The 25,954-nt window shown below is 38.8% G+C and overlaps 1 protein-coding gene across 7 annotated transcripts in view; it reads left to right on the top strand.

Moving 5' to 3' along the window:
- Positions 1 to 1,279: 1,279 nt before the first annotated feature.
- The window catches only part of EML4 (EMAP like 4), a 124,115-nt gene continuing 99,440 nt past the window's right edge, over positions 1,280 to 25,954 (top strand). For all 7 annotated transcript variants that reach the window (XM_075204170.1, XM_075204169.1, XM_075204164.1 and 4 more), the window contains exon 1: positions 1,280 to 1,529. In XM_075204170.1, the coding sequence (XP_075060271.1) occupies positions 1,415 to 1,529 (115 nt within the window). In that variant the 5' untranslated portion in view covers positions 1,280 to 1,414. The remainder of the gene's footprint in view (positions 1,530 to 25,954) is intronic.

The following is a 25,954-nucleotide window of genomic DNA, read 5'->3' as shown; positions in this document are numbered from 1 at the left end:
GTTACGGCCCTGGTTAGCGGTCCGCACGTGTGGCCCCGAACTGTATCAGGTTGCCAATCACCAGCCTAGAGACTTATATTCATTTACTTTCACCTGTGTCACTTATTCCTTATTATACAATTATCACAAGCTGTTGGTTCTTAATACTTAATTCACCTTTGATACCTTTTATACATTTAAATCAACCATAATATAAAATCAGATTTTAGGTACTTGGCTCTCATAAGACAGGATATATAATTATTTAAGGCTTAATTACGAAGTACTCAGCCATGGCGGAGCTGTCATTCAAACTCATATAATCTCTGTTTAACTGTTTATCTGAAAAAATTATATTAACCAAAACTGATGGGGAGATGAAATAAAAGTAAAATGGGCAACAAGAATACATAGGTGTCTGGTCCCTGCAGTTTCGTATAGTAAATGTTTAAGTCTAGAGGGTGAACCTTCTATTCTCAAACTTTCCATGTATGAGCATTTGTGATGTATGATCCTAAACAAGTGTAAAGCTGTTTTCGTCCAATAATCGGCTCAAACAGCCGTCATACGACCGCTCGTTCAAATGTCGGGTCAGTGTGTGCAGTGACACGATGGTCGAAAGTCTGTCCAAATGGACGATTGTCGCCTCATTTGGTTGGTCGTACCGTTTAATATTTTCGTTCCAATCTCGTTTCCGCTGTGTAGTGTGTATAAACTTCCGACCGATCCACAACAGTGAGTACGAAAATTACAGTCGTTGCTCACGACAACATGGCTGTAAAAAGTCGCTAAAGGGACGTCCGCTCTTCCCTTTATCGTCCTAAACAAGGCTAGTGTGTATGCAGTTTATGGACCGAGCGATCGGACCATCGGTCGCATGTAAAATCGCTCGGCATAAAAAGTTTGTACGAAATTTCTGTAGTGTGTTCCCAGCTTTACACATATATTGTTACTTTGCTTTACTGATGTATTGTACATTTTGTCCTTGGATATACTGACATGTAGGCGATTGTATTGTTTGCTTGCTTTTGTTTTTCTTTTTTTGTTGTTTGGTAGGTTTGTACCTAGAAGAATTCCAATAAAAATACTGGAATAAAAAAAAAAAAAAAATGGCAACAAGAAAGCAGACTGTATTTGTAATAAGTTTGTAACAAGTGATGATGTGCTTACCCTCTGTAGTAAACATGTGACAATTTGCTCTCGCAATAAAGTTGTTGCAGAATAAAAAAAAAAGAGGAAAAAAAAATAAAAAAATAAAAGAGGGCGGGTCCAGGGGGTGGAGCTGGGAGCAGGCGAGCTGGGGATCGCAGAACGAGGGAGGCAGTGACCGAGGTGGGAGTTGCGGGAGAGGAGCAGCCACATAGACTGCACACTACTGACCCACAGCAGGAGACAGCCTGGGGGCTCAGGCACTCCGAGGGGGGCAGCTGACTGAATGAGAGAGACTCCTAACCTCACAGCCATCCAGGAAGGTGCCTCCTCCTGCCAGTCTGCGGACACACACGAGCCCGGGAGCCAGCACAAGATGGACGGTTTCGCCGGCAGCCTGGGTGAGCACAGCAGCCTTGTGCAGATACTTGCACAGAGCTTTCTATCCAGGGGTGGTGCAGACCTGTAACCCTTCATGTGTCAGTGGGGCTCTCCCACCTGGGAGGGCTGAGCTCCCAATAAGGGAATTACTGAGGATGGGGAGGGGGCTCTAACATACTTTTAATTTTAATTGCAATATAAAATATCATCATGTGCTTTGATCTGCACACTATGGCATCTGCATGTGAGTACATATGTTTTTAGATGTGCACACATGGTTTGGCACACCTTTGTAATTAAATAATACCTTACCAATGCACAATATTAAAATTTGTCATTCTGTTGGGTTTTACAGGTGTGTTCAGCAATCTTTGATGGACAGTTCTTGTTTTTTTTTTGAGGGGGGTGCACTTCACTTGTTAATAAATGGTATAAAAACCGTATTAAGAGTAGGAGAAATAATAGTGAATGGTGATATTCCTGAATTGTGATCTGACATTTTAACGCCATGATATTCATTTTGGAAAGCAGTGTGCTTCCCCCCCCCCCCCCCCCCTCATGTGCTACTAGTGCACTAAATTGTGTTGCTAGAAGTGCAGTGCATGGCAAGCACGTGGAGAATGCATCATTAGGGGAATCCTAATTTTCATGCATTTCAGTCATATATTCCAAGTGCTTTTGTGAAACCAAGCCATCAATAAATATAGATTGCTGCTGGCTGTTAACAATTTTAATGTACTCCCTGTATTTTCCCCAAGCAGTGGATGGACCGTTAAAGCCCCTTGCTTTATTTTTGGTTTCCCTAAGATTGTGAAAACTACAGTGGTTAAACTTAAAGTGACACAAGGATTATTATTGCTGGGGCCATGGGTTTAGTGTCCGACCAGAGCACTATCTGTGTCTGCCCTGGGTATCCTGTCTGTGTTCTGGTTTCCTCCACCATCCAGAAACCACCTGCCAGGTAAATTGGTTGCTGATAAAATGGATCCTCATTTGAATTTAGAACTGTAAGTTCCAATGGGGCCCGGACTGATGTGAATGACTATTTTCTATAAAGCGCTGCTTAATAAGGGGGAGGTATATAAATAAATACTAGCCATAGTTTTGTCCGAGTGAAGACCCTATTTTTACCAGCATACAAACTATGAACATGGACCACACAATGAACGGATGTAAAACACCTTAGAGTATATAATTTATTGCACATTTCCGCAGGGCTAAATACAGAGAAGCTAAATCTATCTCTTAATCTGAGTGTTAGAATTGTCAACCAGGTTTCCTAACCTTCCAAAGACGTTGGATGTCATCTGTGCTATTGAGAATGACTTTGTATTTAGTTACACACTAAGGAAACATTTATGCTTTCATAATGATTATAAACTGGTCTGCAGAGTTACCTATAATTTGATTGCGTCTTTGTTAATGTGTACAATATCTTATTAAAAATCACTCACTTGTTTGCACATGTTAGTGTATTAAAATATATATTCTGTCTTACATACCCTGATGTGAGCTCTGTTTATGTATACGGAACAATCAAGCATATCTTCAAAGTCTCATTGGAGTGTAATTTATCAAGTGCCCAAAACTACTTCCAAGAATTATGGTTAAAACTCATATAGAAATGTGTTTATACTATATTCCATAGCATTGCATGATTGGAGTATCAAAGTCTGTTTACACAGACTATAGGCAATACACTTATTAATAACTGCAAGACCTTGGTTTGTCCCTTGATGTGGTTTTCTTTTTTTTTGGTGGGGGGGGGGGGGGGGGTGGACTTTTAGGGCTGATTTCAGTTTTTTCATATTTTACTGTATGGACTATTGATTGTATAGGTTAATCGTTAAAATTCATCTGGAGTCTTTTCAGACCCAGAGATTCCCTGTTCTGTTAGGGGATCCAGTGAGACCATCTTGTGTTTCTATTCTGCATAGAATGGCTTTGCTTGCGGTGCATGTTCTGCTCCGTGCACGTTGCTCAATACTGCAAGAATATCCATGCAGCTAGCGTGACGTGAACTTTTGAGGAAGTGTAGCACACGTATTGCTGGTATAAACATGTACTAAAAAAAATGCATATATACACAAAACTATTTATTTTTAAGTATTGTGCAGTTCCTGAAAAACTTAACCTGTATTTGACTTATCTTGTATTTATATTTTTGTTAAACATCATACTGCTAATTATTATTAGTATTAGTATTATTTTTATATATTTAAGGCTACCTGAGCTACATAGTTATCGCAGCTAATTTTGTGTTCATTTCGCATTCCAACTTTTATACAATTTGCACATTTTCACTTTTTATTTTCATTTTCTTGAAATATGGATGACCCTAATTTTACATAGGTAAAGAAGTATACAGTTACTGTAAGTCCATAAGTCACCCAGTCTTATATTTTATTTCATTGTTCTTTATGTATGCCATTTGACTTTTGTGTGTGTATTTTGGACTAAAAAATATATTGTATCCTGTTAACTGGAGAGTAACATTGGTAGCAGGAAACCAGCACTAATGAATCTTTTTGAGCCAAAACTAGAAGTTTGTATTCCTTAATATCAATAGGTACTGGTGACGTCGGTGAGGTATGGAGTATTTGATCCCAGTGAATTGTCAGCCTATGTATTGGTTTATCCTGTAAATGGCACCCTCTGCTCTGTGTAGGTGCCAGCTCCACGATCGTCTGAACCCTGGCAATGTTTTGTTCCTTTTTTCTTGCCAACTATTTGGTTTATTTTACTTTTTGCTGCAATTTTATTTTGATGTAAGGTAGTTATTGGGACTGTTCCATGGGAAACACGTGGTTCAGCCATTTAAACAAATGAATAAATACATAGATTTGTATAATTTGTGTTTAGAATTTGGAAATTAATGACCCCCCCCCCCCCCCCCCGCCCACCACCAGAAAATCTTGCTTCTCGACAACTTCTAAAACTTAGATAATCGGCCCCTAAAAATACATTACTAGGGATTACATAAATAATGATTCCCCTCCCCAGTTTGACCTACTATAGATCTATATAGTTGGATGCCTTTCTTGGTGCCATCTAGTGGTTGGGTTGCCCATAAATGTCTAGATTCTAGATAGTTTGCCCACTCTGCTTGTGGTGTGAGTGTCTTTTTAAGGGGTGTTTCACGAAGGACTTTTTTTGTTATTCATTTTATGTGTTCCCAGTTTTGAATTAAGGATAGAACAGTTTGTAATAAGACAAGTGTGCAGGTCATGTGACCTGTCCACTAGTGTCATTATGTAAGGAGGGGAATGGAAGCATGTGGGAAGTCACAGATTAAGTTGGTGTAGAGGTGTGTAACCATTTGGTTAGGACCACAAGTGGTGTAATAAAATCGTTTTTTCTGAAGCCTGAGTGTAGAGATATATATATATATTTCTGTTGTAAGCCATCCATATCGGTGTCGCAGAACAATGCATGGGCACACTTCATGCCTTACGTCTTAGCTAAAAAATGGTTGAGCACCACTGATATAGCAGAGGAAACAGTGTAGTTCAGCAGCGCAGAATGTTAGAAGTAGATTATTGTGGTGGTTAAGGCTACGTCTACTTTTGTTAGATTACCATTTTTTTTTTTTAATTAATTAAACCGCATGATCACCAAAGCATTTTTGTAATTACTTTTATTCACATACCCTACTGTTCTCCTGCAGCAGCTACTTATGATCCTGGCAGGCAGCCCAGCCCTGCATCTTATCTTGCGCAGGTCACCACTGGATATCCTACCAGGCAGTTATCACATTTATTCCTGATCGGCTCACAGTACTGGTTCTGTACAGCTGGATGTTACACTGTTGGACTGGCTCAGCTCTGCAGAAACCCTGCCCTCAATGTCCTAGAGCTGGTTAGTCGGCACAGTCTTACTTTGCACTCCAGAGTGAGCCATTGTGGAGGGTGAAATTCTTCATTAGGTTCTGTAGTTTCTGTGTAAACTACAAAGCCTGGTGACCTAGCAGAGGGGCTAGTGATGGCTACAATGAGGATGGATTTTGGAAAAATACAGAAGAGTTCAGCCAGAAAGAAACAGCCCATAACCAAAAATGTAAATTAAAATTTATAATATTGACTAATGTACTTTTGGGTCACTCTTTCGGTAATTTTCATTGTGACTGGAGCAAGCCTTTAAATACACCTATTTATGAAACAACGTTCATACAGCCAGCCTTTTTTGATTGACGTGCCATAGTAGTCAGAGTCTAATGTTTGCATTCTGATGGAATAGACACTTCTATACAATGTTAAAGCTCATTTATTATTTTCTTGGGGCCAATAACCAAAACGCGGTCTGGCTGCAACTTTCTAATGATGCTCCGTCTTGCATAATGCACTACTATTAAAGAAAGATATTTGCCAATTAGTCTTTATTGCTTTGCTAAATATCTCTTGCTCTTGTGACGTGTAGCATAAAGCAATTAAAAAAAATCCTATTACATTTTTACATGACGTATAGTACATTTTTAAATCAAGGATTTGGGTAAAGCCACAGATGTGCTGATCACTCTCACACCCAGCTCTTCTGCGCTGCACAATGTTCCTTCACTGGTTAATCTAATATCGCTTCTCATTTAGAAGACGTCAAATAACATTTCCTGTGATACTTGAATGAGGTCACATCCATGTGCTCCGGGAAATCACTTTACCTTCAGAAATTAACTGTATCAAATTGTTGTTCATTAGAGACAAAACTGGGACCGCTCGTGTCTGTTCTCTTGCATCTTTTCATAAATCCATATTGATTTCTTTCCTTCTGTGCTTTTCAGCCATGTATTTGTCATCGGGCAGAATTGTTTATCATCGCTGTCCTGGATTGTGACACAAGGCTGATCTTGTATATTAAAATTATAATCAATGCAGGAAGTATAGCAGACCTCAGGGGCAAACGCAGGATTTGCAGAGGGGGGGGTTTCCACACCGCGCCGCCAGTGGGCGTGACCAGCATGCATGGGGCGTGGCTATAATTTTAGAGAGTGCTTGGCTGCTCTCCAACTCTCTCTATCCCCATAATATACATGGGCAATGCTGCGTGCACTACTGTTAGGTGCACACAGCTCTCTTTTCGAGCAGAGCCGTCTGAAGCGGGGGCAGGGTCCAGCCACCTCAAATATAGAGTGCCCCAGGCTTGGAGGGGGGTTTCTAGGCACTAGGAAACCCCCCTCGGTTTGCCTATGGACCTGTAAACAGATGGTATAAATGCAGACTAGCCAAGGGGAGACTAAGCAGCATTCTGTCCTTCCCCATAGCTGTGATCATCATGTTAGCTATACTGTTGGCATGTAAGCAGGGCAATTACCATACTAGGTACCCAACTTGCTTTCCTGGGCAAAGGGGGGTTCCTTAGGCATTCAAAATGCTAGTGTCACAACACAGTTACATTTTAAAATGGATCTGCTTTTCTGCCGCATTAAGGGTTAATGATCTTGCTGGACGAAGCAACATTTCTTTGACAGCTTGAGGATAGGATGCGAGAGCCTAAACTACTGACTTTCCAAACTCACTCCGGTTCACGACAGCACAAAGCGGTTTTACAAAGGAGAACAGAAGAAACGTTGCTAATGATTTTCAAACATCATCGTCTATTGGGGATAGTTTTTAAATGTCTGTGAGAGGTCCTGTTCAAGGCACCAAGGCTTCGGAGAATACAATCGTTTGGAGAGGTGATTACCTAAATACTTTTAAAACTATGAATCAAAAGGTTAGTTGATTTAAAATTACAGGTTTCAAATTGTTCCTAAAACGTTTTAAAAGGGTTTGGCAACCAGATCTCCATAGTGATCTCCCTGCAGTTCTTCTTGCTGCCGGGGAATACGTTTAGAGATAAGGTCATTTAATATTCCAATTGAAGAAGAGCATAAATTAAAACTGCAATTCAGATTCTCGTCTTAAACTGTTCGGCATTCGACTGACATCTAAAATATGTATTTGGTGCTTCGTTATTTTAAATTGTAACTTTTTTATTTTATACCATTCTGAAATTATAGCACGTTTGACTTGTTTGCTCCTTTTGATCAATATATTCTGTAATGGAGTTCAGGACTAGTCTGCAGGTGTCCCTGTTGCATTTCCAGCCTATAGAACGCAATTGGCCAATGGCAAGTTGATTATTTTCTCCTTTGCTGTATCGTTCTACTTCTATTGCATATTTCACTTATACTTCTGAACATGTCTGCGTCTTTGCAGTCTATTTTTATGCGGCCATCAATCACTAGTCCATTATGTATCGTGTAAGGTTACGTATCCATTGATTTTTTTTTTGATTTTTTTTTGGATACTTGGCGCAGCTTAGTTCTGGGTACTTATTGCAGCTTATCAATATTGAACATATTTTCTGTGAGTCTTCTTTTTAAATGTGGTTGTCATCAATGTTCAGAATTTCTGCACACATCAGTTTGAAGTTATTTTGCAAGGTATTTATGACAGGCAACTTTTTTTTTTTAATAAAAGAAAATTAATATATATATATATATATATATATATATATATATATATATATACATATATATATATATATATATATATATATATATATATATATATATATATATATATATATATATATATATATATATATATATATATTTGCATGCGATTTAAGTGATGTAAATTCCACTTTCAATTGGTTGCTACTACTTTACATGTACCTTTTTGAGACATACATGGATGAATTTTATTATTTTTACAAACAGTGTAGTATTTTGTTGTTGTAGCTTATGCAAGGAGATTTTTTTTATCGCAACAATGTATTTTTATGGAGAAGATGGTTTGCTGGGAGGAAGTAAATTTCATTATTTAGTAAAGTGGCTTAAAAAAATTGGCTTCAGCACCTTCTGACGCTATCTAAACACAGTACATACATATAACTGTTGTGCGTTGACTGCCTGGTGAGTGCAATAAAAGCTTCTCTTATTAGCAATCTTCATTACTAACAAGCGCTCAGTGTGAATGTTGGGTGACGCTTGTACACGTGAAAATAAATTATCCACTGTTTCCATGCATTCAAGCTTCGCTCTGTGTTTGCATTGAACACTCCTGGGTACTAATAGGTGTACGTTTTATAAAGATGAATGAGCCATTCATGCTACCTTGGTCTCTTGGTGAGTGGCGTTCAGTACACAACAAGCAGATGGAAACTATCTGTGCGTATCTACCCTTATCCTAGCCACACATAGTTATTTAGACTTAATTGTTGTTGCACATAAGTTTTAAATGATCAAAACCCATTGGCATGACAGAAAGATAGGCATACAATCTAATTGGCCACAAGACTTTGACTATTGCACAACTCGGATGAGCACTTGTCCATCAAACATTCAGGTCACTCCTGAACGACCAGGGGGTATATTTACTAAACCGCGGGTTTGAAAAAGTGGAGCTGTTGCCTATAACAACCAAATCAGATTCTAGCTGTCATTTTGTAGAATGTGCTAAATAACTAGAATCTGATTGGTTGCTATAGGCAACATCTCCATCTGTTCAAACCCACAGTTTAGTAAATCTAGCCCCAGGTCTGTCCAATTTGACAAGGATGATTGTGAGCATCTCCGTGTGGGTTCTGTAACATTAGATAGTGTGCTGACAAGGCTAACTGTACAAAGGTGTGACAAAAATAGTGAGCATTCTCAGTAACTGCTGTTTCTAAGGCCAAGACAATCTGCAAATGTAAAAATTGATCACAGTATCTAGGAATGTTCATTTAAATTTGTAGAAACCGTATAAAGCTTGTCATTCAAACAACAGTATTGCATGTGTAGTATATAAGCAAATGTTCCTATAGTTCTGTTTTGTTGGACAGATGATATTTACAATAGTTTTTTTTGTCCTTCAAAGAACTATAAAAAAACAAAACAAACGCTGCTTTGATGTGGGGAATAAACATGTTTTACGGATGAAACGTTATAGGCTTCCTGGATTGTTGGTTCATATGGGAGTATAATTGGGTGTGATGGGAAGGAAATGGGTTGGTAGTGATCACATATGTTTGTACCAATAATGCAGCAACATTAGTTTCTTGTCATTGGTGTAGTGCAGGTCCGGTCTGTAATTTGGGGGGTGGGGGTCTGTTGGAGATTGGAGGGGTTTCGCCCTTTTATTTCAGTGTGCTTTTGCCTCCTGTGTCGTTCCCCATTCTGTGCTGTTGGCGCTGGCCTCATGGTGTACTCCTTCTGTGTGGCCACATTGACTACAGATAGACAGATCACATAGCTTGTGACACTTAAAGCTCTTATAGAATTGAGTTTCCTCCCATCCTATGACGGCCAATGATTAAGTAGATTGATCCCTCGTAGGGTGTATCGCCTGTACGCGTGAGCCTGTGTGTAAATTGTCCATGCAGCAGAACTACAACATGACTCTTGGCTGAGCACATACATGTGTTCGTAGTAAAACGTGACCTGCTCATGGTTGATTTCTATTACACCGCAACATTGGCTTTTGTGTTAAAGGGTCACAAACTTCTCTGCTCTGTGAGCGAATAAAGCGACAGTTTGTGACACCATCGTACAGCAGGTGGTCTTGGATGATTGTGTAAGTTGTGTTTACCATCCTACCGATAACCTCCGTATCTGAATCGTTTCTTAAAATGGCTACATGTAGAACTGAAAGCTCATAATTTTGTAGTTAATGAGCCATAGCAGTTCAGTAATGATGGAAGTGTGACATCTGATGCAAGTACCTTGTAACCGTCAGATGCCTATATAAGGCAACAACTGCTGGCCAACATTGCTGTGATATTGGATCATATAACGCACTAAGAACTTTTTTACCTTTGCAGTCTGACTGGACCAATATGTATGTATCAAACTCCCATTGTCCTGTACATTGTAAAGTTGAGAGCAGGGCCCTCTTACCTCGGTCTATAGTATCATTTTATTACTGTGCTTGATCCCAATTGTAAAGTGCTACGGAGTATGTCGGTGCTATATAAATGGTGATGCCTCCAGGCTCCAGCTGTCGGTGGTCATGTTCATATCCACTGATCCCTGAACTGATAAAATGTAGGTGAGCAATGATTTCTAAGCCTGGCTTCATGACAAAATATAAATTACATTTTTAATGGGCTCTGTCTCTTTTATCATCTGTACAACCAAGACTACATGTGCATCACCCCAATAGTCCTAGCTATTTTAGAAATGCTGTTTATCTAGAACTATCTTTTCTTTCTCATTTGCCATTAGCAGTTTATGCAAATGTGTGGAAGGAGACTTGATTAGACAATAACTTGTCTGTCGTTATGTTTTCTGATCATCTTAATCGACTCCAAGTTCGGAATCCTGTATGGTGTTCATACCGTCAGTATGAGATGACTGGTAGATGGCTGTTAATCATATCAAGAAGTCTTTCACAGAATACACAGCTATATTTGTAACTGACGTGGTCGACATTCTAGTAGTAGAACTGCCACAATTCTGCTGTTAGTGGCTTAAGTTTCATTCTGCTTAACAGGTGCATTTTCTAATGTAATACATGTACATCTTTGCAGTTCAATTAAGTGTTTCTGGTAAACACTAAAATAATGCTGAGCTGCATTTCATCATCATCAATCTTTATATAGCACCAGTATATTTCGCAGTACTTTACAATTTGGAACAAACAGTAATAAAACCAGACTGAGACAGAGAGGTAAGGGGGGGCCCTGCTCACATGCTTACAATCTGTGGGTTCTGTTGTCTTTCTGGAATAGACTTGTGTCTCACAACAAGGCAAGGAAGTTTGTGGAATGTTTCGCAAACCCCTAAAAACACTTCAGGTATCTGTAAATTCCTTGGGTTTGGTGGTCCGGTTCTAGTGACAATGGTCTGACCTTGGAAGTATAGCAGGGCAAGCTGTGTGTTCAGGGGAAGAGTGACTCAAAATCTATATAGCTATTGAAAGGTATGACATAAGATGTACATTAGGACCAGAGTGGAGAAGGTAAAAAAATAAATAAAAAATAAAATTTTGAAGTTGGGGCTGGCCCAAAAGTGAAATTGGACATACTGCTTTCATTTCACAAAACTTTGTTTCTACTTTGTGTTTCAGGATTGTGTGACTTCCGTCATCACCATTTATTTATATAGCACCACTAATTCCGCAGCGCTGTACAGAGAACTCACTCACATCAGTCCCTGCCCCATTGGAGCTAACAGTCTAAGTTCCCTAACATACACAGACACACACAGGCAGGCAAGGATCAATTTTGATAGCAGCCAATTAACCTATCAATATGTTTTTGGATTGTGGGAGGACACCCACGCAAGCACGGGGAGAACATACAAACTCCTGACAGATAACGCCATAGTCGGGTGTTGAACTCATGACGCCAGCGCTGTGAGGCAGAAGTGCTGACCACTGGGCCACCGTGCTAAGCACCAGAAAAGTAACAGTTATTCAAAGCAGAATATGATATTGCTCAATTTTATAGATGTGGTGTGCATGAAAATGGGCAAAGCCACACTTAAATAATAATTTAAAAAAAAATAGTAAAAAAAAAATAGTCCACCAGTGACTACTAAAGTTTAAGGGAGGGGGCTGTGGACTGTGTTGCTCCGTTCCTGGTTATGGCTGGAAAGTTTAATTATAGTGATTTTTGTTTCAGTTTTTATTGGTTTCTGCATAAAAATATTAACTATTAAAATGTTTGTAACTGTTCTCTGCATTAGAAATTTGTGCTAATTATCTCACTGTATATAAAGGATACCAATATATAGGGGCACTAGATGTGTTTTGTTCTATTAAATTGCAATTTGTACCAGCAGGCTGTAAGGTCCAAAATTAATATTGGGGGCATTATTCCAAAGGGGGGTGAGCGCTTACTATGTTTATATAGTCCTGCCGAGACCGCCAGTTGTCCATCCCTGGCCTTCAGAGCCGCCAAATCCTCGATTTGCCATCTGTGAAAAGTCGTTTCCACTTTTGTTCTGTCCTCTGTTTTGTATAAAAAGACTTCAATTATTAGAGCTGAAATACTTACATTGGGACAATTTACTGCTGTGTAGGTTTATCTAATCGCAGCTTGCTAAATGCGGTCACAGCAGAACCTGTTCATTGTTTCTTTCCAATTTAGTTTTATGCATTTTACATATTCAAGTTTAATAAATTACTTTTAATCCATAAATAAAAATGTATAGTAAGACTATTGACTTATATTTAGAATTTAATCTGTATCATTAGCCAGTATTGAAAAATGGGGACACTTGAAAAATAACAGGGGCAGATCGTTAAATATTTGACCTGTCCCTGGAATTTGGGAAGAGTTATGTATATAAAACACAATAACGTCTTGTCACTTTGATCAATCCTTGCTCATTGTTTATCTGGATTGTTCTGGTTTCTGGTATCCTTAGGATCCGTTATGAGTCATTGTTGGTGATTTGCTTCAAGCAGAATGCTTCTATCCTATTTTAATTATTTTACATAATTGTGTTTTTATATATAAAAATACAGCACCGTGATTTAGTGGTTAGCACTTCTGCCTCACAGCACTGGGATCATGAGTTCAATTCCCGACCATGTTCTTATCTGTGTGGAGTTTGTATGTTCTCCCCGTGTTTGCATGGGTTTCCTCTGGGTGCTCCGGTTTCCTCCCACACTCCAAAAACATACTAGTAGGTTAATTGTGTGTCTCTGTGTGTCTCTGTGTGTCTCGTAAGCCCCAATGGGGCAGGGACTGATGTGAGAGTTCTCTGTACAGCGCTGAGTAATTAGTGGCGCTATATAAATGATATGATATATATAAAAAAAAAACTTAAATGGCTGTGTTTTATGGGTTATATATACATTTTGGTAATCCCTTTTAAAATCTGGGTAATTTTAGATCACAATATCACAGCTGATATTTGCCGCAGTTACATCTGGGAGTGAGTAGGCTATGCCTCGGACCGCTCCTGCCCCCATATCCTTCAGGAGCCAATAGTTGGCCGTGTCATGCTGCAAAAAACACAGAATTGGCAGTGTCTTATTAAATTAATATTGGTGTATGCTTCATATAACTTAGACTGGATTTGATTCAAAAGACCTGAAAATACTTCCTTTGTTTGACTTTTTTTTTTTTTTTTTTTTACATTTATTTTAAGTTACAGCTCATTACTTTTTAGACATGGGAGAGAAAAAAATCGGTAGGTTTAAGTGACGTGCACAGTGATGTTATTACTAAATGATTTTAAAAGATTAGTATAATAGAATCCACGGTTGTCTCGATTTTCAGCTTGTTGTTTTTAATCTATAAGTTAACCTTTTCCACCACGTGGCTCGGATTCATTAATTATTTTTATTTGTGTTTTAGATTTCTGCCTAGAAATTAAGCAAAATAAAATAGGATATATCATGCCACCCATTCTGTATATGCTGCCATTATCCTATGTGAGTTCCGACCCATACATTAAAGGGTGTTTTTACAATCTAATAGCTTTTTATTTTTTTGGCTTGTATTTTGTACAAATTGGAGGAGTACACGAACATTTGCTTTATCGTTTTGGCTTTCAGGCAGTGCTGTTTGTCTTTGGCTCTTGGATATGACACAGCTTTGCTGGAATGTCTGTGTTGGATACAATTGTATCCAAAGACCAGATTTGTGTCATGTTCAAAGGCAACACAAATAACAATAAAAAACCCCCAACAGCTTTGATAGTATGAAGACTTGACCAAAAAAAGAGGTAAGCCAGAAAGATAAAAGTAGTGAATTTAATAAATGTTACAGGAGGCCGTGACCAAACCAGTGCATTAAAGTTGTCCTCTTAATGCAGCAGTTGCATTAAGACACCTCATATTTTGTTTTTTTCAACACAAATAACTATAGCAGACAATAAGAAGCTTGATAATTACGATTTTATGTAGTTTGCAGAATTATAAATCATTAAGCAGTCTAAATAAACAGTTTTCAGTGTCATGTGTCTGTGGTTGCCATGGTAGTCAAATGGCACATGATGTGAGCAGAGAGACTTTGGAACATCCCTTTGTGTTCATTCTAGACTGTACAATTCTTGCCCTTCTTTAACATGACATACTGAGTCTGTGTGCGTGACTTGTGGTCATACAAATGCATACTTAAAAGGTATTTATAGAAAAAAAAACCCTATGTTGGGTGACTGACTGCTGCTTTCATTTGGAAAAACTCGTTCGAAACCCAGGAGTTAGTCCCTTATTTTCAGCACAAATTAACATGATGCTGGTCACTTTTTTTTTCCCCTGTATTCTCTGACCATTCAAATTTGGTCAAATTTTTGGTGCCTGCACCAGATCATTGCCTATTGGTATAATGGTCCGTTCATTTAACCATTTGAGGTACACCTGCCGTTATTGATGATCATTGCCTCCATAAAGACTTTGATTATATTGCATGTCAAGTTCTCTGAGCTCTATCCAATACTGGTAGTAGTAATTATACCTGCGGTCTTAATCCCAACGACCAGTATGATGACTAAATAACGCTGATGCTAGTAATGGCGACAGATATAAAATGTAGAGTTGCCATTATGAAGACAAATCAGATCTCCGATGTCACTTGACGTCTGCTGTAGGTTCCGACCGATGGAAATGACAGCAGTTTGGTCACTATCGACATATCACTGCAAACATTAAGGAAAGCGCTGGGCTTAGGGATAATATTACACGCTTTTAAAATGAAAGCAGCGTTGCGCTTTAAAAACAAAAATCTGTGTTCATTGTAACTGACATCAATTTAAATTGATGGCATTTCTTTCTGTTGGAACTGATAGCAGCCATCAAAAACTCATATCTGACATCTGTTTTGCCTTCATCAAGGTAAGTCTACATTTTGTATCTATCGCCATTACTAGCATCTGCATAATTTAGCCGTTATATGGGTTATAGCAATTCAGACTGCCCAATAACGTACCCAACCCATCCTATATGTCAAATTGGAGAAAAAAAAAATTGTGTATGCATAAGAATAAATGTCAATGTATTTAGCTGAAGATCCCAAAGCCATATGTTTCAGCTTTCTTAAACTGCCAGCAATCCCCACTCATGCCTCAACTTCAGATCTGTAAGAAAATCTGTCTTGCCAAGAATTGCACTTTTTCTTTTTTTCACCTCCCCCTTAAATGTTATCAAGTTTTCTGCCATTTCAAATGTGTAGCTGGCTCCTGACTTATATTGGTTTAGTGAAGACTGAATAAAAGGTGTGTAAGTTGATCCAGGGATACATTTCTAATCAGTAGTTTGTGATGCTTTAGAGAACTGGTTTAGACATTTCTTGACTATTTGTGACAATTAGGCAACTTGTGGCCTAATTACGCTTGCAGGGCATACTGGGTCATGTAGTTTCACCGTGACTGGAGAGCCACGGAGTTACCTGCCTTTAATGTTTTAATAGACTAGTCCAACTAACTTTCATTTGATTGCACCTATATTTCTTCATCACCATCTCATTAAACAAGTGCGTATTGGACCGTATTACGAAGACCGGAGCATGTGAACCTGAATGCTTTTAGTTATATCTTTTTGCAAAGTGATCAGTGCACACATCTTTTATAGGGGCCCCCGGATCTTCAGTGTGCCATGGTTTTTTCATTCTTTGTTATATGATTTTTGCAGGCTAGATAAGACAAATGTCTATATATCCTGTACCCTAAAAAGTCTACACTTGTCATTCTGACATATGGTGCGGGCATCTGCACGAATGCTTTCTGATAACTGCTTAACTTTCTAGAAGACAAATGATTGCTCAAGAAAGTAGTTCCCAGGAAATCTAGACCGGACCTGCTCGGACACACTGGTGACTCCAGCAATGTATTGGGAATTAAAGCTAAAGCAGGTCAAAAAGCATAGAAATACAAGGTATTTCTATCATATGGGGTAATGAGTTTGAATACCGACCAGGGCCTTATCTGTGTGTAGTTTGTATGTTCTCCCCGTATTTGCGTGGGTTTCCTCCCACACTCCAAAACATACTAGTAGGTTAATTGACTGCTATTAAATTGCCCTTAGTCTCTCTGTCTCTGTGTATGTTAGGGGATTTAGATTGTAAGCTCCAATGTGAATGAGTTCTCTGTACAGCGCTGCGGAATTAGTGACGCTATATAAATAGATGATGATTTCAGTACATTAGTTATTTCATTAAAGACTAATTTAACAGTAAGGTGAAAATCGGTTTTGGGTGGAAAATCCTGGTACATTCTTAAATTCTGTGTGTTTTTAAAGACTTTGCTAATCCTTGGCTGGACATTCCGAGGTTTGCAGTTCAGCAGAAGCCGCGGGTAAAGTCTTGTCCTGAGGTTGAGCATTGCACACAATGTACTATTTACTGTTCTGTACCATTTACAGAGAACAGGAATATGGTGACAAGGTAAGCACAGGTGGCTGCAGCTGACTCCACTGTTCCAGGATCTGGCAAACATTACAACTCTAATGCGTGATAAACACCCCTTGTTAAATCAGCTCCCATATCTCAAGCTGGAATGTCGGTGCATGTCCTTTTAAAGACATTAATGCCTTGTTGCAATTGTTCAGTAATAATTCCCTTTCATGTCCCTCCCCAAGTCTTCTTTCTTTTCCTCAGGTTAAGTATACCTGGTCAGTAAGTGGGATGTAAAATTGAAAGAGCACACAGTTTACTTCCTTTGTATCCTCCCTATATATTTACAGGTATGGGAGCCTAATACAGATTAGTACCATGTTGTGTCGAAAATCCAAACATAACAATTACCGTCCATATCAACAAGTTCCATCTTTATGGGTATAACAAATGGAAAAGCATCAGTCATTCATTTTTCTTCATACCAGTGTATCTTGTGTCCTTAATCCTAATCTATTCTTGTCTAAAGTGTGTTCTCCTTTTCTCAAAAACCTCAGAGGCTCACTAAAATTGTAAAACACCTTGTTCAAATTGTGTGCAAATTTTGGGGATGCAGTACCTTCACATGCCACTGTTGGTGCTGTCTCTACACTTTTATTTTTAACAATTCCCCCTATTATGGCTTAAACCCATAAACTGGACTCTGTGGATTTAATGCTTAGCAGGTTTTATATAATTTAGTTCGAGCCCAAGAAGAACTGCGGTATTATAAATAGTTATTCAACTTGTACTGGAGAGATGTTATAAAAAGCTTCTGTATGATCCATAGCTTGGGTACATTTCTTAAACTTAGATAATTTTGTAACACAAGATAAACAGTGTACTGTGAAAACAAAAAATATATTTAGGGGTTGTGACTATGACCATTTAAATGTGTTGTCTGTGTATTAATATTTCACATCAAACTTAATAACCAGCATATCAAATGAAATTATTTATCGAGACTTGAAACAGCATTGCTTGAAGTCATACATTTATATAGACAGTAGATGCAATAGTAAATGTAGACCAGCAATAAATAAAAATACATTTGTGTCCATCTAAAAGTGTTAACAGGATACGCGTAAGAGTATGGTGACAAGTCATTAAAATGTTAACTAAATACAACCTACTATATTATATACAGCGCCACCCTGCAGCTCCTTTATTTAGCCTAAGTCCCAGCCCTTCCAAAACATAATATGCAATAATATATCAGCTGCCACAAGCTATTAAAGCTGGTCCCCAGGGCTGAGAGATGCAGTGTTCTATAGCGTTGTTAGAATTGTGGCAGTAGTTGCTTTGTATACACAAAACCCCTGATTACCAGGTCAGTAGGGTTCTCTGTGAGCGTAAGAACTGCCCTGCGGTTGCTGTAATATCACATTGTTCTAGAACTCTGCATGCTGGGAATCGGCACTAATGGTTCTTGCCGGGTTAGAGCAGATAAAGGATGACCCTGATTTGACAGGATGGAAAACAAATAAATGTTTTTATTTAAATTTGTTTGTTCTGTTACCACAAAATAAATTTAAAGCTGACTTGCAATTGGATGGCCATAGCGCTCCTTCATGTCGGCAGCATTCTGTCACTTGTAACCATGCCTTGGATTTCACTCATTAATTTTATTGCGATGTCCCCAGTAAATAAATTTTGAGTACCCCTGTGAGTTCGATAAACAGAGCGTTCCAGAGGTGGGCCGCCCACAGAAGTACTGGTGGGGAGAGAGAGTGTTTTAAAACACCCGAACACACAATTTAACAATGTTAAAGTGGAAACCATTGTTACTTAGCAATTTTTGGGCAAGTTAAATTTCACTTTGTTAAACTGAATTGATTAATCTAATTCACCCTCTTATGCTTTATCCTGCAGCTAGGTTACTATTGTAGCCGGTATTGTAAAGGAAAAGCAAATATTAAGTTACAGAATTCTTCTAGCGGAAAGAAATGTGGGCAGATGCTTTTTGAATAGTTCCAGATGGGTAAAGGTTTCTACTTCTGAATATTTTTTTTTTTTTTTTGTATTGTCATTATGAAATTTCCTTATTTTTGTTTTTTATTGTACTTTTAATTTTTTCACTATCCATTTTATTTTTAAAATAAAAGTACTACAGTGTATGCCTTTCTACAAGCATATTAAACGTTTTTTTTTTTTAAGGTGTAGAAACAATTCTGTGTTGATATAAAAACTTGGTTGAAATTAGATCATACAACTGGTCAATGATCCGAAGCACACTGAATAAATTGGAATGGCAGTCATTCAACTGCAGAATTAACAAAGTCCAGCCCTCCTCTCAACCGAGATGCTGTGGCAGGATCTTTAACGTTGCAAACCCATGATTTTTTTTTTTAAAAAAAAATCCTAAATTGCTACTTTATTGTAAGGAGTTACATGGTGGTAATTGTCTGCTTACTTTATTTTCTTCAAGTGGTTTTTAATAGTTTGCAGAGTTCTTTGCCATGTTACTACCATGGCAGCCACAGTCACGTGATATTTCGTGAGCAGAGGCCCCCTGTCGGCATCTTCATTCCATCATGTATATAGAGTGAGGACTCTGACTCAGATCAGGTGACCTTGTCCTCCGGAACAAGCTTGAGTGCTAAAACACAAGTGTTCTAGCTCAGAGAGTGCCATCCGTTGCACACATACCAGCCTCTCCCATAGAGATATTTTACAGTGGAGAAGCGAGTTATAGGGAGGAACGGGGGGAATTCAATCGCAGGCCTCCAATTACGGTGGAAAAATGAGCGGGGATTTCTATGGAATCTCTGCTGCGCAGTGGCTCCGGAACATCTGTGGGACACTGCGGCTAATTGAATTCCCCCAATAGTGGAAATCCTAGGGGGAAATCATATTCATGTTAAAACAGGTACCCAACTATATTTTGTTTATTTTAAATATCTTGTGGAATTGCAGCTTTAAGAGTATAGATAAACAAATTCCATCAAACATCAATGAACTTAAGCAATGTTGTAACGAAGAGTGTGCAGACATTCCTTTAATACAGTGTAAGAGACTGACTGTTACTGAAAACAATTCAAGTTATTGGTACTAAAGGTGGCTCTACAAGCTTGTGTGTGTGTGATTGGCAGGTCTTTCCAGAGCAGGATGGATATAAAATGTTGGTTGTGTATATATTGTATGGTTTTTTTTTTTTAAAAAAAGTATGTATGTGCTTGGCATATATCTATTTTGGTGAAAGGTGAAGTTTGAATCCCCCATAGCAAAATCCTGCTCTTGCTCCTGCTTTCATGTTCGGATGTCCCTCCTCTATAGAACCTGGTTATGTATGAAGCTTTTTTGACAATTGGGGGCGGGCTTTTATAGCGTTTCATTGGTTACAGAAATAAACGTTCCTAAATCGGGTGAGCATCATAGAAACAAAAAAAAAACTAATAAATTGCAAAGTTGACTTTTCATATTTATGAACATAATATAAGATTACATTTTGGTAGCTTACGCTTCTAAATATTTTGTCCACTTTTCAAAGGCCTTAAAACAAATATGCAATGCATGCCTTCTATACTTGTATACTGGGTGCTCTCCCCTGCGACCACATACTGCAGCACCTTTGGCATCGGTATAAATCGGATTTTCACAAAGGAGGATGTGATTGGGCAGCCCCACGCTGCTTAATTCCTTCAGCGTAATTGGATTTGAAAGTCCCAGCACAAATACTTATTGTGTTGGAATTTTCTGAGGTAACTGGGTTTGGAAGTTAAGTGTTTGCAATGGGAGATCATTACGGTATGTAGCTACCTGTCCAGCGCATCTTTTTAACTAGCGTTTATCTTCCTGTGACTGCAAGGCAGCACATCAACGGTTAACAATCTGTAAAGCATTTTGCTTGGCTGGTTTCCTATAACAAGAGTCAGTTTGTGTTTTAGCAGCTGTTACCTGTAAAATAAGAATAAGAGCCTGAGGGAGCCTGTGTTGTATACCCAGATAGACAGAGTTTTTATGGCAGGCAGATAAGATGATGATTAGTTTACAGGCGTGTAGTGCATGATATGACATGCTCGCACAATCGTTGAGTGCTCGTTAGCAGTAGAAACACATGGCCTCCGATATCCCTGCAGTCGGTGTATTTCATTTTATTATTTTCCAAATAGATTTGTAAAACTCAAAGCATGGTGTTTTTAAAGCCAACGTTTTGTGGATGTAATAGATTGTCCACTTCTTAATATTATGGTGTGCAGAGGCTTTTAAGCCTAAGAGCTTGTTTACTTTTTAGCATCCAAAATCCTTTAGCCGACACTTCCTGAGCACTCAGACTGATGAATGTCACAGCTTGAACTTCTGCCGTAGTCAGTGTGTATACGATGACTTTTAGCTTTGGTGCGAAGGCACGCGGGCTATTAGTTGCCACAAAAATAGTACTCTAAGTGCACACTCGTGTGCAAATTCAGTAGCTACAGCATCTAAAATGTGCAGATTCTTTGCAATTGACTAATTGCTGGGGTGGGAAATCCCATGTATTGTAATTCAATTAAAAATTGTATGGACAAGGTGTTTCGCTGCCATATTTTTCCCATCATCCTGTTGCAGTTTCCTGAGCTTGTAGAAGCGCTCATAAAGTGCCCCAACAAGATGCCTTTTGTAATATGACGTCTGTATTATAATTATATTGGGGCTGCATGGTGGCTCAGGGGTTAGCACTTCTGCTTCACAGCGCTGGGGTCATGAGTTCAATTCCAGGCCATGGCCTTATCTATGTGGAGTTTGTAGGTTCTCCATGTTTGCGTGGGTTTCCTCCCACTATCCAAAAACATACTAGCAGGTTAATTGGCTATCAAATTGACCCTAGTCTGTCTGTGTGTGTGTGTTAGGGAATTTAGTCTTAGGGCAGGGACTGATGTGAGTTATCTGTACAGCGCTGCGGAATTAGTGACTCTATATAAATATGCTTTTTGACCTGCTTCAGCTTTAATTCCCAATACATTGCTGGAGTCACCAGTGTGTCAGAGCAGTTCCAGTCTACATTTCCTGGGAACTACTTTCTTGAGCGACCATTTGTCTCCCAGAAAGTTAAGCAGTTCTCATCTGAAAGCATTTGTGCAGATGCTCGCACCATATGTCAGAATGGAAAGTGTAGACTTTTTAGGGTACAGGATACATAGACATTTGGCTCATCTAGCCTGTAAAAATCATATAACAAAGAATGAAAAACCATGGCACACTGAAGATACCGGGGACCTATATAAATAGATAGGCATTCTCTTGTCAATGTTACAACATTGCTGTAAAGTTAATCATTTTCGCTGTGTTATTGATTTTGAATCTGTGTACAGGCCTGTGGTGATTCTACAACAGTTAGGTGTCACTTTCCCATATCTTAGGTCATTGTGTGTCTGCAGTAGAGAACAGATCAGTGTGTGCCAATACTGATTATCTATTAGTGATGAGCTTCCAAACCTTCACCTGTGACCCCCCCCCCCCCCCCCCCCCCCTTCGCTCCTTCCTACTTTATTGCCAAATTTATTTTGTTAATGGTTGGAACACTTTTATTTAATTTTTTTAAATGCCTGCTGATCTGTTTATTATAAGTGTTTTTTCTTTGACTATATGTATTATTTTAACTTATTAGGGAGCTTAAGTATGTGTGGCCCCCTTATGAAGTGTTTTATTGTTGCTTATCACTGATACTTTTACTATGCTGCAAACAAAGTAACATTGGATCCAAAGAAGGATCAGTGCTACACTATAGAATACCAGCAGCTCCAACAATAAGACGGACAGTGAGGCTGAGAAACTGTATAACCTCAACGACCGTTTAGAAAATAAAAATGGCTGACTTCCACTGTAAACCAGGGAAGATGATGCATATAAAATAGCTACTACTTTGCCTGCTCTTCCCCTCAATAATCTCACGCACACGCCTGGCCCCAATTTAGGGTAATTTAAAGGGATTATCAGATGCCCATAAGGTAAACGGGGGACCTCTGGTGGAGGAAAAGACAATTGTGGTGAAGAGAAGGCAAATAATGGAACTGTGATGTAGAGGCAGATTTAATTAGACACAAGGTGACTCAATGGGTGTGGTAGTTTTTTTTTTTTTCCGGCTGCAAGAATGCTGACACACCTTAGAGCGACATAAAAATAGCGATGACTATATGGCCGACAAGTGAGTTAGAAGGAAGAAATGATGTCCGTTCTAATGGCTAGAGTTAAATTGCTGGTTTTAAAGCGGCAATGGCCGGACCCACCGCTTGTATAATGTAATCCAGACTGCGGGTTTGGCCATTGTCGCTTTAAAACCGGCAATTTTACCTTGGCCGTTAGAACTGACGTAATTTCTTCCTGTAGATAGTTCTGAAAGTTGCATTTTAGATGTAACTAAGCGTGGGGGAAATACTGCATGTCTGTTATATGGTAAGTCTATATTTACTGCTTGTCAGCCTTTTATGTTGTGCTAAGGTGTGTTTTTTGTATTCTGGCAGCTGAATAAATGACTACCACCGGGCTCCATGTATCTCCATAACAGTCAGCGGAGACACATGGCATCCGTTGTTACAGAAATTTCTTCTGGTCTTTCCTTGTGTCTTAGATGTGCGCAGCAAAATGTGCAGAGATTTCTTACTGTAATGGGCCGATCGGAACATTGAGGTGATGTTTAGGAGCCCCGAGCGCTGAATTGAATCTGCCTCAAAGTCCTAAAACAAGAATATTATTTTTTTCACGCACTCCTCAATTTTTTTTTTTTTTTTTTTTAAATTATACAAACTAAGAAATAATAGAAAATATAGGTTTAGAATACTCTAAAGAAACTGAGACAACAGCTTAACAGAAGGGTGAGAGTTACTTATTCTGCCTTCTCTGTGTACCTCCAGTTAATTTAAGTATTTTATACCCTATTATGGGACCGTTTTTATTGTAACCCAACCATTTTCCGTCTCTCTTCCTCTAAGATCAGTGTTTCTTAGTTCCAGTCCTTACTTACCCCCCCCCCCCCCCCCCCACAGTTTATATTTTCAGGATTTCTGTCTGTGGAACAGGTAGGATAATTGCTACCCGAGCCAAGTAGACGGTCACCTGTACATGATTAAACAAATCCGAGAGTCATGAATTTGTGCTCACCTCTTGTCAGTGGGAATAGTCAACACAGGAAAAGAAACCGCTTATCGGGGAGAAAATTCAGCTAAATTTGTTACCAATGGTGCATGTGTGGCATATATACTGTATTATAATTATATTTTAGGTTAAAAAGATAGACATTACAACCTATAAATAAAATTATTTCCCAATGTTCCATTAAATAGGAGAGAAATCTCATGAAATGTCACATCTACTCGTAACGCATATTCTCGCACTTCTTCGTCATCCCACTTGTTGGATTGTTGACCAATTATGATGTACTAATTTGGACCCTGTACTAGTGGGTAACACTGGATGATGTAACTGATGCTCTGAGTTGTAAGAAGTCTTGTCTCACTGCCAGTTATTGTAGCTGTTGACAGATTCATGTATAAATTCATAACCACACGTACAATACCATAAGCCATGTTTCCGCTATGTTTTTGCCCTTTGGATAGTGCTAGGGTTTAATATCAGCTGGACATTCTGAAGAACTGGGAGTAGTATTTTAGGAAGGTTAAAAAACACATCATTGCATTTTTCTTCATTTCAGTGCTGCTCATCCTGTAATGAGGGCACAGATATGGCATAATCTAGCCAAACAGCATAGCGGTTCTATAGCCTGACCGAGAGACACTGCCGTCACTTTCCAGGTGAGAGGTTAAGGCGCAGCGCCCTGAAAGCAAGTTGTCTGTCGCAAGCGTATGGTTCACGTTGCGGTCTCTAGTCTGAGGGAGAGACTCTGAGTAAATTTTTTTACAGAAAATCTTTTTTTCTTGGAATTAAGAAATTGCTATCCTTTTAGAGGGTGTCACTGGGTCATCTGACTTATTTACTTGTTTCGCTTTACACATTCAGTAAAAAGAGCAAAGAATTAACAGCCTCCCTCTGCCCCTGTTTGTGATTCTTCACAGCTCACAGGTGTTAAGCTACAGAGCAGGCCTGGCTGACCCGTGGCTCTCCAGATGTTGTGAAACTGCAAGTCCCAGCATACCTTGACAGCTGCCTACTGGCAAAGCATGCTGGCGCTTGTAGTTTCACTGGACTACAAAAAAACTAACTTCATTTTTTTTGTTAAACTTTATTTAATGCAAGGTTGAACAATCCTACAGCGACATTTGAACAGAAAGCAATATCATTAAATCTATGATAACATGAATGAACTTGTCAAGACCAATGGAAAAATAGAAATACAGCTAAACATAAATATATTTCCAGAGGATCACATGCCAAGATAAAAAAAAAAATGCTCCCTAGGTTCAGTGGATGTATTTGGTTCGTGGATCAAAGTTTTATATTGTTTGTGTGGTGGAAGGAGGGAATACAGGGTAGTGGTGATGAAGGGGGAGATGACCGAGGTGAAGGGGAAAAAATTATATATATATATATATATATATATATATATATATATATATATATATATATATATATATATATATATATATATATATATATTTTCATTCTTAATTAGCTGAAGTACCCTGGCGTTACCCGGTTTTGAATTTTCAAGTTATTACGTTATCAGTTGGATGTAGCTGTCAACCTTTTAACATCCAAATTCATCCAATGGATGACCCAGCCCGTTCTGAGCCAAAGTTCTTCCCAGAGTACACCAAAGGGAAATCCAACCGGACCACCTCGCGTTGGTTTCATCCCAAACTATGCTGTCCGAATGCATAACCGGACAAACAGACCAATGATTTGTGTATATAGAAGATGGTGCTCTTTCACAACGTACGGAGCTTGTTCCTCCACTGCTCACTCATACTCACGCACACATTCATACATGTGAATGGAGCTCTGGACAGTGCGTCAAACATTAAAAAATATTTCTTGTGTTTTTTTTTTTGTTTTTTTTTGCAGATTTGTTGGGCACCTCTAAGGAATAGACTAATAAAACACTAAAGTAATGCAATCATAAGGTTTAATATCAAACTACATTTATAAACTACAAACCCCAGCATGCTTTGCTGGTAGACAACCAGTTGATAGCTGGAAGGGCATGCTGGGACTTGTAGTTTCACAAACATCTGGAGGGCCGCAGGTTGGACAGGCCTGTTTTAGACCATGTGCTCTTCTCTAAAAGCCT

This window comes from Mixophyes fleayi, chromosome 3 (assembly GCF_038048845.1).
Source record: "Mixophyes fleayi isolate aMixFle1 chromosome 3, aMixFle1.hap1, whole genome shotgun sequence".
Lineage (NCBI taxonomy): Eukaryota > Metazoa > Chordata > Amphibia > Anura > Limnodynastidae > Mixophyes > Mixophyes fleayi.
The sequence above is the reverse complement of the archived record's forward strand: the minus strand, read 5'-3'. Positions and strand labels throughout refer to the sequence as shown.